The sequence below is a fragment of the Opisthocomus hoazin genome, chromosome 18, assembly GCF_030867145.1.
Source record: "Opisthocomus hoazin isolate bOpiHoa1 chromosome 18, bOpiHoa1.hap1, whole genome shotgun sequence".
Taxonomy (NCBI): Eukaryota; Metazoa; Chordata; class Aves; order Opisthocomiformes; family Opisthocomidae; genus Opisthocomus; species Opisthocomus hoazin.
In genome coordinates, this window is record NC_134431.1 from 1,016,853 (window position 1) to 1,030,200 (window position 13,348).

A 13,348-nucleotide genomic window follows, 5' to 3' on the forward strand; every position below is an offset into this window, starting at 1 on the left:
TGACCTAGAGAACGCCAGGAAAGTAACTGGGAGATGGAAGAGGTGGTTTCATTCTGGGCTGCACAAAATGCTTCCGCCTCCCCCCAGCAGCAGCACTGGCCTCTCGCTCTCAGCCTGGCACACGTGCTTGGCCGTTCGGCTGCCAGCTCTGAAAAACCTCACCTGTCCTGGACGTCTGTTGCTTTGGGAGAGGGAGCGTGTTGAGCGCGGGGCTGTTTGGCTCTGGGGAGGTCACCTGAGAGGTGTGTGTCCTGCTTTCTTGTCCTCCAAGGAGCCAGCTCATGCCCTCTGTTTCTCCCTGCGTGAGAAGCTCCAGCAGCTCGCTCAGTGCTACCTAACGCAGGGCGATGGAAACCTTCCTTTGCTGTGGCAGCGGAAGGTGTCACGAGTGCCCTCCAGCAGCCAAAGGGCATAACGGGTGCTGCCAGCTGTTAACCAAATGCTCGTGGGAGGACAGCACGGCTTCTGCAAGCCAGGCTCAGCCTGCTCCGCTTTCAGACACCTCTCCAGCCTTCCCATCCGCAGCGGTTGGAGGTGGGCCCTTCCCCACCAAGGCAGCTCCTCGGCGGCCAGGAGCGCTGTGCATACTGCATCCTCTTCCACCCATTGCCTGGCGGACTATTAACAGACGTCCTCGAAATGAAACACCCTAGGAAGCACGGGCAAGGACACTGCTGTCCCAGGAGGTCTCGGCAAACACTATCCCCAGTTGTCAGACAGACGTAGGACTCAGCAGTGCTTGAAGACAAGGCTCCACTTCCCGCTTCTTGGGTTTTGGAGACCCTGCTTGCCCCAGACCAAGCCAGCCGCTGCTGCTCCCGTGTTTCTGAGAAACCAAAACCGACCCGCTGTCCCGCTCTGTCACTTGCAGGCAGCTGAACCCCAGCAACCGTGAGCAGAGACTTTGCAAGCCTGGAAATTGAGCTGGGGAGATGCAGAGATGATGACACCTCCACGGAAGGGACAGAGGCTCCTCAGCGGCGCGCTCCCAGCCCCAACAGGCACCACTCACTTTCAGGACACCCCAAGCACCATTAAAGAGAAGTGACATCAGCAACGTTCCCTTGCTGGACCAAAACCACAGGTGACAAACGTGTACCGTGCTGCACGCTCAGCCGTCGCCGCTGCAGAGCTGCCCTGCGGCAGGCAGCAGCTGTCCTAGCTGGGGTCCGACAGCTCCTGCTGCCAAGTATCAGATGCCCAGCCGCCTCTCAACGCCTGTCCGCACATCTTCGCACCCACTTCGCACCACGTTCCCTTTAACACCAAGAATAACTGGCATTAAAGTTTTGACAGATACTAGCTTGAAGCCTAAGAAACACCACAAGAAACTTCTCTGCCGGTTCCATACCAGAAAACACTTGCTCCTCTCTTCACGATGAGGTTAGGCCAGGGAATACCTCACTCTCCTTCCTGCCAGGAACTGGCTGCTTTTTCTGAAAGCCTAAGCGCAGTTCGTCCAGGCCCGCAGCTCGTGGGGAGCTTCACAGAGCCTGCAGGCAGTACAGCCTCTTCCCTGCACCATCACGTAGACCCCCTTAGGGAGCAGCCTCCTGGAGGAACTCTGTCCCGACAGCAGAGGCTCGCACAGCCCAGCTCTCCAATGCAGGAAAGACCTTTTCCTCCCGGAGTCACTGCTCTGCAGCAGCACAGACCCCCCCACCAGCCATTGGTTTATTCTCCTGCCCTTCACAGGGATGCGAGTGCCAAGCAGGCATGCTCATTGTGCCACTACCCTGAGGACAGAGGTGCTGCCCAAGCCCCTGCTCCCCCCACTGCAGTCCCTACTCCTGTCAGCTGCTGTTCTTCTGTCCTCCTAGCACTCAACTTCATGATCTCTGCTAGATCATCCCTCTGTCATTTCTCAAGTCTCTGCAAAACCCCCTTGTTTCTACAGGGCTCATCACTGCTTAGCTCCATTCTACAGGCTGCCACATCCCCTCGAGCTTCTTAAAATTAACTTTCTTTTTTCAGGGGCAGAGGCCACAGCTTTAGTTCTCTTGGTGATCAGCACTGAGGCACCCCTTTAAACAGAAACCTTAAGAGATTAAAAGCTTTCAACTGAGCAGCTGCCATCACCAGCTGATTTACTAGGAGCCTCAAGGAGATCCAGAGACCAATGTCTCTTCTGCATGGTCACGATCCTCCTCAACTCGGGTTCTGTCTCAGCTTCCAGCCCCTACAACTGCAGAGACCAAGAAACTCAGCTGGTGGGGCTGCAGGCAAGCAAGGAATAAAGCAAAGGGGCAGGCAAGCAACTCTCTAGCCCCTGGCTTTCTCACTCTGCACGTTTTCCAGCAGTGCTTGAAGCCCTGCCCTGGACAGCAGTGGCTCAGCCGTGACTGCATGTCACAGGGCAGGCACAGCTGCTGAAGGAGCAGAAACACTTGGCTTAGCCTGCTTAATCACCCCTTAAAGCATAGATCTAAGCATTAGCTACTACTGCCACTACAAACGCTTCCAGCCCCTGCTAAAAGGGCAGGACTCGAGCCTGCAGCACAGGAGACCCGAGAACCCCAAAGAGCTGCTGGCTTAGATACTTATCGAGAAACAAACTCTTACAGGAACCCCACACTCCCACCATTTCACAAAACTTCAAAGACCAGCGGATACTGCAGCTGCACAGTGGCTTATCCAGGCGACATTTATTAGAGCATTTCAAGTATACATGATTTTATTGATGGCTGTGAGCAGCTAAGATGCAAACAGATGCCGGTAGGAAAGGGTGACCTAGAACCAGCAGGCTATGCAATTCTTGTGGGAAATTAATGCTTTCAGCTGAAAGAAGAGGAAAAGAAAGACTAAAAGACTGAGCAAGTTTGGGGATGGCATGGAGAAAATATGGAAGGTTTTGTTTGAGATCACTTAAATTGGCAACTCACAAGTGGCAGAAGCTGTCTGCTATTGCACTCTCCCCTTGGCATCCCAAGGATCTAAAATAGCCAAGTGTGTTGCTTCCACCAAGAACAGACAGCATTTTCCCTGGTAAGAGTGGAGCCCTGCACCAGTGGGCAATTCTGGAGCCCCAGCTCAGCACTTAAGAGACTTAGATCCCTGGCTTTGCATACTTACAGGCGAGGACCAGGCTGTTGGACTTCCACCAGCGAGGAAGCAATGCAGACTTCCAGCAAGAGCACACTAAAACGATCAGCTCCTCGCTATAAGGCAGCTTTAGGTCAGGGCTCTTTTTGGGTGCCTGAGCTGTTGTTTAGAAAAGCAAGGACTGCATGGCAACAAGACTACCAGGTCCTCTGGCAAGAACAAGGACTGTGCGTGTTTCCCAAGAACAATTTCTGAAAGACACATCCTTAAAAATACCTTAAAGCAGAGACTCCCCCACTGATGCGCAAAAAGGGCATGACGAGGGAGGAACTGAGCTATGAAGTGATCAACTCGTAAAAAGCACCTCACAAACAGAGGCTGTGTACTTTGCCTGATTTGCAAGTTAGTAATTCTGCATTTAAGATAATAGCTGCCTCAACTGTGTCTTGGTCTCCTGCATTTATTAACAAGGAGCAGTTGAATTCAAGAGCTTAAAAACCAAAAAGAATTTCAATGCTTAACATTTAAAAGGGTATCTCCAGCATGACTGTCCTTCAAGACTACTAAGCTCTGAGGTATGCGATGGCAACTTAGTAGTCAGGCTAGCAGAAGGCAGCAGAGTTTCTAAGCCCCCTGAATACACCTTCGTTAACCAAACGAATCACAATTCTTTCTAGCAAAATTGCTTAAAAATGTGGCTTCAGCAAAGACCATTTAAAAATTCTGGTCGACAACTGATTGGCAAGTAAAACAAAAAATACTAGAAGTGGTAACAACACCGTCTTGTTTCATCAGATCAGATCCGATTACTACAAAAACAGGCCAAGGACAGCCACTCAACTCGTACCCTGGATGCTGCAGCGCCTTCCTCCCACGCACCCTACAACTGCTTTTTAAAAACCGTTTGTCCGAAGGACGACAATGGAAGACGAGTCCGGATTTAATGACAGATTTCAAACAGAAGGGCATACATACATTAAATTAACAGATTCGACCTTCAGCACACAGGAGTTTGATAGAGTTACTGGCTAGCGTCACAGAAAGTTCCAAATTTGAACAGTCTTGAACCACTTCCAAAAATTCCAATGGCTTTTTAATAGTTCCAACAATTAGCGGGTCTACAAAACGGAGAGGGACTTCTCTGGCAGAAGAGCTGGGGCTCCTCCAGGCTAATCAGACCGCTGGTACAGAAGGGAGTTGATTTGACTTCCCCCACCTTCCCACCAGTCCACTAAAGACTATGATTTATTAAAACCTTCTCAATTTACTGACGGCTGATTGAACAGGCAAAAGCTGCCGACCGAGTCAATCGTAGTGGATGGCAGTGTAGAAGATTATCCAAACAACCTGCGGAGAGGAAAGGAAGCGGAGGTTACTTTGCTGCCTCCGCACAGGGTTCCGACACAGAAAACAAGCCTCACGCCTTGCTCTCAGCAGGGGACTGGGGACCGAATGCCAGCTTCCAGACGGTCTCGGCGAGGTGTCGGGGTCACCACGTGCCATGAACAGTGGCACTCCACTCGCCTGCCTCCTGGGGCAACCAGCCCCTCCACAGGAACATCCCCCCAGAGTCCCTCCAGCGGTGCAAACACAACCACGCCATGTGCCGAGCCTGTTCGGAGACTTGGGGGAGGGGAGTAAGGGAAAAGCAGAGACACCCAAACCAGCAGTTTGGGCGCAACCAGCTCTAGATGAAACTCCACCGGGATATCTGGGACAGAGGAGGGCAAGACAGAAACGTGACAGATGCAGAAGTATAGCAGCCTGTTCCTACGTCCTCTCCTGCAGAGGAATCCCAGGCATTAATACTGTATTTCACAGCCAGCAGCCATCCAGTTTTGGGATATTCTTTCCCAATCAACTCCACTTACTACAGGACGTTAAGACATCTCTATTCTACCAGCACACCACCTCACCTGCTTTTCTTCCATGTCTTTTCACTCGGCACGTGCACCACCACAATCCACTAATCAACTTACAGGAAGCAAGAGGCCTTACCAGGAACAGTGCAAAAGATGTCATGAATCCTTCCTTTGTCAGCTCCCACGTCCCACCATACTCCTCCTCATCTATCTGCTGGAAGCTACTGAAGTAGAGGTACAGAACGCCAGCGTTGATCAGGCAGAATCTGGAAGAAAGGGATCGGGAACCGTCATTCTGGTGGCGCAGGTATCCAGCACGCCACACAGCAAGGCGGCAGCGAAACGCCTTTCACCCGCGGCAGCGGGAGGCGAAGAGGAACGCTGCTCCTGCAACGCGTCCCAGGCAGCTCAGACACTTCCTCAAAAGAGCACCTCCAGGTCCGCTCGCCGCAGCGTGCCGGGCTGGGATGAAGATCACCTCACAAGGCATGCCCTGCTCCTAGCAAGGCTCAACAGACAGGAGGCCAAAGCTGGCAGCATCAGCAGATCCACAAACCCTGCCTTTTCCTATCCTGCAGGCCAGCAGTGCTCCTGTTCCCACACTGAATCCAATTTCCTTGTGCGTGCTGCTTGATTTTGAGGCTGCTAAGAGGGAAGACTGTCAGAGCCCACGCTTGGTGTCAGATCCCTGCTGGCGTCCGCTGGCCAAACGCAGCGACTCGCAGACCAGGGCCAGGGAAGGCTCGGTAGCGCCCTCAGAGCCCCAGCACTGGGCTTCACCTTGAGACAACTCGGTGCTCTCCAGTCCACACCAGCAGTTACGCTGCAACGGAGAGCAAAAACGTGACCTCCTGCTTGTCCTTAGACACGTTTGGCTCAACGCCACTCCAGCTGGGGGCTGGGGCAACCTGGGAAGCACCAGGCACATTTCCTGGAAGGAAGGCTGGGTGGGAAGGGCAATACGGGAAGACACATGCGCCAGTGCGGTGACTGGCAGCAGGCTGTGAGCAGCTGTGCGACTGCAGCCCACAGAGAAACCACACAGACAGTTCTAGAAGCTTTCCGTTTTTCCACTCTACACCAAATCACTTTTCTTTCTTACTAACGTTTAGCACAGGAATTGGCTTCGGTGCCTGACGGTTCCTTGTCAATGGGTGACTAAGGAAGAACAACGCTTCCCAGCTACTCCCCATCTGCTACTGGGAGCACTTTAGATTTAACTGTTTGCATGCAGCTGTCAAGTTCCTGTGGGAGCATCACTGCCTTACAGTCCCCTTCTCCTAAATTTCAAACTTTTTTTTTTTTCCCTCTTCTTACAGACACTTGCTGCTCCTCCCTCCACGTTCCTGCCACAGCCAGGACGCTCCGCAGGAGGGACGAGACGACAAGGCAATTTTGCCTGCGAAAAGCTGCGAGGCTGTGAGATTGCTTAGGCAAACGGAGGCTCCCCAGAGCAGGCACAGCGTCTTCCCACACCCGCTGTCCAGAGAGCAGGGCTGTGCTTCCCATCTCTGGTGTCCCTCCAGAGGCTTTCAGGCACCAGGGCCAACGCAATTTTCATTTCATAACTCAGAGTGCTCACTGCAGCCTTCGGATGCCTGCTGGGAGGCGACCCGAATCCGACGTCTCGGTGGGGATCCGCTGCGGACACGCCCTCCGAGGCACTGCCTTCCCCCCACGCCACGGCTGGGAGCCCAGCAGGAGCGCTGGTGGTGGTGCCGCTCCGCCTGCTTCCAACCTACAGTCTTTGGTGCCTTGAAGAAAACTTTTCCAAAGAGAAGCTGCACCTCTTGCCTACTTCCAGCATCTCCTCTCTGAGGAGGGCTCCTGACCCAAAGCGAAGGACGGCCACACCTCCCCCTCTGCGGAGGCCACACGAGGCACCAGCCTCACAGTGCAGACCACACACGCAGGAACAGGCCACGTCGCAAGTCAACTGAACTTCTCGTTCCCTTCTTCCACCCCTGCCCCCTTTAATAATAATAATAAAATAAATAATAATTTTGAAAAGCATTCATCAGGCTGAGGAGAGAGAAAGAGGCCGATGAAGACACGCTGCGATTCGTACGGTTTTCATGATGAGTGACAGTCTGGGAGGCAATGCCGGCTCCGAGACGCGTGGCGGACAGGGACTGCGGCCGGCCAGCCCATCGATTGCAGCACAACTGTAAACCAGGCACCGAGTGGAGTCCAAACGTGGGAAAGTACAGGAGACAGAAAAGGAAATAAACCTTACACTGCTATTCCCACGAATCCCTTCAGCGGAACTACTCCCCAGATGATTCCCAAAATAACTGCAATGATCTGCCGGAACCAGTAGATCACATCTAAAAACTCGTCCTGAGGAGACAAAGCACAAGAAACATTTTGGCATTTATTACGTTTCCTTTCTTTAAAGCATCACACAATCGAGAGGTGACAGTTTAACACACTGAACACTCAGTTTGTCACTCAACGTGTAAGCAGCTGCGCTCGGAGCAGACGGAAGCAGCTCACGGTGTCACGCACCCCGTGCTCGTCCGCTTCCAAATTAAACACACGGCTTTGTCCTCCGCCGGGCCAACCGCGGAGGCGGACGCGCGTCTAGTCCCCTCGCTCACTGAAGCACCAGTTCTGCAAACACTCACCGGAGCACAAGCTGAAAGAACTGTTCCTGCTGTCAGACTGTTCTGGCCGCTCTCGGTGCCCCAGCCCTCCCCTACCCAGTGCTGCTCACGCCAACCCCACAGCGCAACGGGCTACGAGGATGAGCAGGGGACTGGAGCATCTCTCCTACGAGGAGAGGCTGAGGGAGCTGGGCTTGTTCAGCCTGGAGAACAGAAGGCTGAGAGGGGACCTTAGAAATGCCTCTAAATATCTGCAGGGTGGGGGTCAGGAGGACGGGGCCAGACTCTTTGCAGTGGTGCCCAGCGACAGGACAAGGGGCAACGGGCACAAACTGAAGCAGAGGAAGCTCCAGCTGAACACGAGGAAGAACTTCTTCCCTCTGAGGGTGCCGGAGCCCTGGCCCAGGCTGCCCAGGGAGGCTGTGGAGTCTCCTTCTCTGGAGATATTCCAGCCCCGCCTGGCCGCGGTGCTGTGCCCCCTGCTCTGGGTGACCCTGCTTGGGCAGGGGGTGGGCTGGGTGACCCACAGAGGGCCCTGCCAACCCCAACATTCTGGGATTCTGTGAAAGCACCTCTCCACACGCCACCAGCGCCTCGGCATTCCTCCCGAGCAGCTCCTGGCCTGGCCGCAGGGACGACGCAGCTGCCAGTGCTGCAGCCGGCCGCCGCCGACTCACGCGTTAAGTAAAATCCGCACCCCCGCGTACCTTTCCCCCTTCCCAGCCGCCCCAAGGACGGGACTGCCCCAGCGCACCCCCAAACACCAACGGCCTTCACGATTTCACTGCGGGGTGCGGAGAGCTGCTTGGCTCCGCGTGGAGTCCGTGTCAGATATGGCCGTTTCTCTTGGCACTACATTTCTCAGTCACCTAAGGCTTCAGTTCACACCCGATTATTGCACAAAAATATCGGGGCAGCCTGGCATCGCCCCCTCACCAGCTCTGAGGCTCCTGCCCAGTTTGCCAGAGGGGCAGTGAGGTCGAGCACGGGAGAGTCCCACCAGCTCTGTGAGCAAAGCAACCGGTAAGAACAAAGCAACGCAGGTTCCTGTCTGTCTCCGAGGAAAAGCGGGGCAGAGTCCACACCAAGCGGCAAAGCTGGCAAGCGGCCGTCCCCTCGCCCGCTCGGTCGCACGGCCCGGGATGCTCTGAGCACCTCGCGGGCACGCACCGGGATGCACTGACCGGGAGCATCGTGGCACACGCACGGGGAAAAGCCTTCCCCGTCGCGCAAACCGCCGGGAGGCCTGCGGCGGGCGGGCGGTCACCCGCGCTGGGAAGGTTCACTGACAGCCACGAGCGAGACGTGGAAGCTGAGCACACGGGTGCGGGTTTTCTGGAAACTGAGCCTCGTTCAGCCGGGAATGGCCGGGCCGGGAGCGGCAAGGCCGGGCCGGGAGGGGCAAGGCCGGGCTGACCACCACAGCTGGACCCCGGCCGCGCCGTGGCTCTCCGGCGAGCGCGCCCCCAGGCCGCGACACGCGGCGGGGACCCCTCGCCAGCCCGGCCCCGCTGCAGCCCCCTCCCCTCAGCCCCCCCGGGGCCCGCAGACTCGCTTTCCCCAGGCTCCCCGGGCCGGGCCCGGCGCAGGCCGCGCTCTCCGGGCGGGGCGGGCACGCAGCCGCGGCGGAACTCGCGGGGGTCGCCAGGGCGCGGCGGGCCGCGGCCGCTCCAGGTGTCCCCCCGGCCCGGTGTGCAGGGGGGGGGGGCCGGGCCCACCTTGTCGTGCCAGGCCGAGTCGCTGCGCAGCGCCTTCCCCCACACCGAGCCGCGCGCCGCCGCCCCGCCGTTGGCCACCGCGTGCTGCTGCGCGTGCGGCGGCTCCTCCCTGCGCCGCGCGCCGCTCATCCTCCCGCCCGGCCCCGGTCCCCGGTCCCGGCCCGGAAGCGGCCGCCGCGTTACGTCACCCGCCCGCGCCCCCCGCTCCGCCAATCGCGGCGGCGGATCGCGCCGCACGTGACGCAGGGGAGCGCCCGCTGCCCCTACGGCAGGGGAGAGGGGCCAGGCCGCAGCGCGGCGCTCGGGGGGCGGGGACGCGGCGGGGGGGGCGGGGCCCGGGAGGGGCCCGGTCCCCGTCACCCGCGGCGCGCTCCCACCGGACGGGGGGGGGACCGGGATGGGGGGAGCCGGGTCGGGTCGCAGGGCCGGGGCTGGCGGGGCCAGGGGGGACAGGCCCGGCGCTGTGCCGGGCGCTGCGGCCCGTTCCCGGTGTGCCGGGGCAGGCGGTGCGGCAGCGGGCACGGGATCGTTAGGGCTGGAAAAGCCCTCTGAGGTCACCAAGTCCAACCGTCACCCCAACACCCCCACGCCTGCTGAACCACGTCCCCAAGTGCCACATCCCCACGGTGTCTGAACCCCTCCAGGGATGGGGACTCCCCCACTGCCCTGGGCAGCCTGGGCCAAGGCCTGACCACTCTTCCAGTAAAGACATTTTCCCCAATATCCAACCTGAACCTCCCCTGACACAACCTGAGGCCATCGCCTCTCGTCCTGTCGCTGGGTCCTGGGGAGCAGAGCCCAACCCCCCCTCCCTGCACCCTCCTGTCAGGAGCTGGAGAGAGCGAGAAGGTCCCCCCTCAGCCTCCTCTTCTCCAGCCTGAGCAGCCCCAGCTCCCTCAGCCGCTCCTCATGGGACTTGTTCTCCAGCCCCTCCCCAGCCTCGCTGCCCTTCTCTGGACACGCTCCAGCCCCTCAATGTCCTTCTGGCAGTGAGGGGCCCAGAACTGAGCACAGCACTCGAGGTGCAGCCTCACCAGTGCCAGCACAGGGGCCCGATCCCTGCCCTGCTCCTGCTGGCCACACCATTCCTGATCCAAGCCAGGATGCCGCTGGCCTGCTTGGCCACCTGGGCACACTGCTGGCTCCTGGTCAGCCGGCCGTCGACCAGCACCCCCAGGTCCTTTTCCGCCAGGCAGCTCTCCAGCCGCTCCTCCCCATGCCTGGAGCGTTGCGTGGGGTTGTCACACCCCCTGCGGAAATCACCCTCTTGGACGTGTATGTGAATAATCCCATGCGGAGTCCTAAAGGTTTGCGTGTCGGTTTATGTTCTCGACGTACCAGAGGAATGGCACTCAGCTTAAACCAGCAGCATTCCCCATGCTGGGAGCCACGTCCCCAGCGCGGGCGGGCAGGGCGCTTGGCTAGGACTGACTGACCCATCCCCGTCAGGGCGGGTGGGCAGCGAGGGGCCCGGCTCTGTGGCGGCGAGCGGTGGGCTCTGCTGTGCCCGCCTCGGGGTGGGTCTGGGCAGCTCCTGGCTCGGCTCGGCGCCGCGGGGGATGCTCACGGCGTCACCGGGAGATCCCGATCTCACACCGAGCCTGGCTGGTGGTGCTGAGTCCTGAGCCCCGCGGCCGCTGTGCATGGGGACATCCCCTCCTCGCTCGCCCGTGCGCATCCCCGCTGCCGGTTCGCTGTTTCATTGCCCAGCGACAGGACAAGGGGCAACGGGCACAACCTGAAGCAGAGGAAGCTCCAGCTGAACCCGAGGAAGAACTTCTTCCCTCTGAGGGTGCCGGAGCCCTGGCCCAGGCTGCCCAGGGAGGTTGTGGAGTCTCCTTCTCTGGAGAGATTCCAGCCCCGCCTGGCCGCGGTGCTGTGCCCCCTGCTCTGGGTGACCCTGCTTGGGCAGGGGGTTGGACTGGAGGACCCACAGAGGGCCCTGCCAACCCCTGCCATGCTGGGATCCTGTGATTCTGTGATTAACGAACCCCGGGCCCAAGGTCCCATGTTTCTTCCCATTGCACAGAAAGCGTGACACACGGAGCGTCCCTGACGGCTCTCCGTTTGTAGCACCGGGTGCTTCAGTGGCAGCCACCCCGCTGATGATTTCAGCAGGACCTGGGGACCGTCAGGGGCCGGCTGGACCCACCTGAGCGGTGCGTGGCTGTCACAGAGGGGAGCAGGCGGATGACCCCTTGTCCCAGACCCCCCACCGCTTCCAGCCGAGGACGTGTCATTTAAATACAGATTTTACAAGATATTTTTGAACTTCAAGCATCTTTCCCAGCTCCAGCTACCAGCCCCCTGAGCACGTGCCCAATCCCTTGGGTGTCTGCCGCAAGCCAAGGCCTGGCCCCAGCCAACGTCCCCACGCTGCGTCAGCAGGACGGGGACGCGCAGCGGGGGGTCACCGCTGTGTCTGCGGCAGGACCCCAACCTCTGAGCACCCCACTGCGACAGGGCCCTTCGCCGAGGGGCCAGCCCTCCCCTGCCCTGGTGCCGGCCCTGCTCCGGGCGCTCCTCGGGGGCTGGGGGCACGGCAGCCCCCTCCCGCTCGGCCCCCGCTCTGCCACAGAGACGGTCGCGGGGCGCAGGGCAGCGGCAGCTGCGGGACCCCGGGGCTGATCCCTTCCAGCACCCCAGGCACGCTGAGGGGTCTCATGGTCCCCAGCTCCGTGCTCCTGCCCCAGACCACTGTGCTGCCTGACTCCTGCGATTTGTTCATTTTTCTTTCTTTTTCCTTTTTCCTTATATTTTTACTAAACAGGCAAACCTTCTCGGGACCCCCTGCCGGATCACAGGCACGGGAAGGCTCTGCGCTCTCCCCGGCTCGCCGCTGCCCCGGCACGGCTCTCGCCGGCGTTTCTAAACCCGTTTGGCCGTTTTCCCAACCCTGTCTCCGGGTTCAGCCAGCTCCTGGTCCCCCCGAGCACACCCTGTCCTCAGGAGGGGACACGGGTGGGACCCCTGCCCCAGCGAAGGCTGGCTGAGCCCCGTGGCTCCCCAGAGCAGGCAAATCCCTGGCAGATTTTGTCCGAGCAGCGCAGGGACGTGGTTAGGGTGTCCCTGGCTCTGGCGGGCTGTTGGCACAGCAGGTCTCTGGTCTTCTGAGCCAGCAGGAGCAAAGCCCGTGCCCCAGGCGGGGTCTGGAGAGCACGGCCACCACTCCTGCACCAGTGATGAAACAGGGGTTTTGGATTTTAGCCGGTTTTTGTCATGATGCCCCACAGCAGAGCGGCAGCTGAGGGTTGATTTGTGTCACTGCTCATTTCTGCTCTGCGCCCGCGTCGCCGTGGGCGCAGCCCGTGTGCTCCTCGCCACGGCTCTGCCACGCTGCGACGTGCCCAGGGTGACGGCGGGGCACGGCCCTCGTCCTCCAGCCCCCGTCTCTCCGCGGGTTGACGTCTCCCCTGGGATGATGTCAGGGGGATGGGGGGGGGCATTGCCCTCCCGAGGGGGACCCCACGGGACTGGGAGCCCCTCTTGGCGACTGGGACACGGCGCAGGGCTGCTGGCGGGACGGAGCCGCGAGCAGGACCTGCTGCCCTGGCGAGGCGTCCCTCCGGGCCCCAGAGCCCCGCTCCGGACGGGGCAGCTCCCTGGCCGCTCTCCGCCCCAGGCCCCTCTTCAGGGGTCCTTCCGGGGGCCGCTGGACCGCGTCGCTCGGGGGGCTGGCGGCCCTCGTCGCCGTTCCCATCGCAGCGTGGTCCCACTGGACCACGGCTTCCAGCCTTGGGATGCTCGCGGGACCCCGAACGGGCCGGTGGCCACAGGCAGCCACCCGCCCTGGCAGCCCAGAGCCGCTCCGGGGACCCCGGGGTGCCCCGTGGGCCGGTGTCACCCGTGGGTGCCCACGGCTCCGCGTAGCGCGGCGTCCCCCCGTGTCGCGTCGCCAGGCCGGGAGGCGCGGGGATGCTCGGGGGGACACCGGGGCCCGCCGGTCCCCCCCCCCCCTCCCCGGTTCGCATCCCCCGCGGGAACGCGGACACGCGTGGGCTGCCCCCGCCGCCCTTTCGGCTATACAAGGCCGGGAGCGCCGTCCCGCCGCATTCTTCTGCCTTGTATGGGCCGAGCCCGGGCGGCACCGCCCCGGCCCCCGCCCCGGCCCCGGCCCCGG

General features: G+C 60.1%; 1 protein-coding gene across 1 annotated transcript; it reads right to left on the reverse strand.

The window, feature by feature from the left end:
* Positions 1–2,626: 2,626 nt before the first annotated feature.
* On the reverse strand, positions 2,627–9,387 carry RAB5IF (RAB5 interacting factor). Its single transcript, XM_075438850.1, has 4 exons — positions 9,229–9,387; positions 7,141–7,244; positions 5,041–5,170; positions 2,627–4,389 (listed from the first exon to the last, which is right to left on the reverse strand). Exons 1-4 carry the CDS (start codon positions 9,355–9,357, stop codon positions 4,348–4,350), a joined length of 405 nt encoding a protein of 134 aa, XP_075294965.1. The 5' UTR covers positions 9,358–9,387; the 3' UTR covers positions 2,627–4,347.
* Between the last annotated feature and the right edge of the window lie 3,961 nt (positions 9,388–13,348).

What these genes read in the sequence shown, in the direction of transcription:
- RAB5IF (XM_075438850.1), bottom strand. Translation starts at nt 9,357, where the DNA reads ATGAGCGGCGCGCGGCGCAGGGAGGAGCCGCCGCACGCGCAGCAGCAC. An exon ending in ACTCGGCCTGGCACGACAAG is followed by an intron (nt 7,245 to 9,228) that starts GTGGGCCCGGCC and finishes TTGTCTCCTCAG; the next exon opens with GACGAGTTTTTAGATGTGAT. An exon ending in CATCTTTTGCACTGTTCCTG is followed by an intron (nt 4,390 to 5,040) that starts GTAAGGCCTCTT and finishes TCCTCTCCGCAG; the next exon opens with GTTGTTTGGATAATCTTCTA.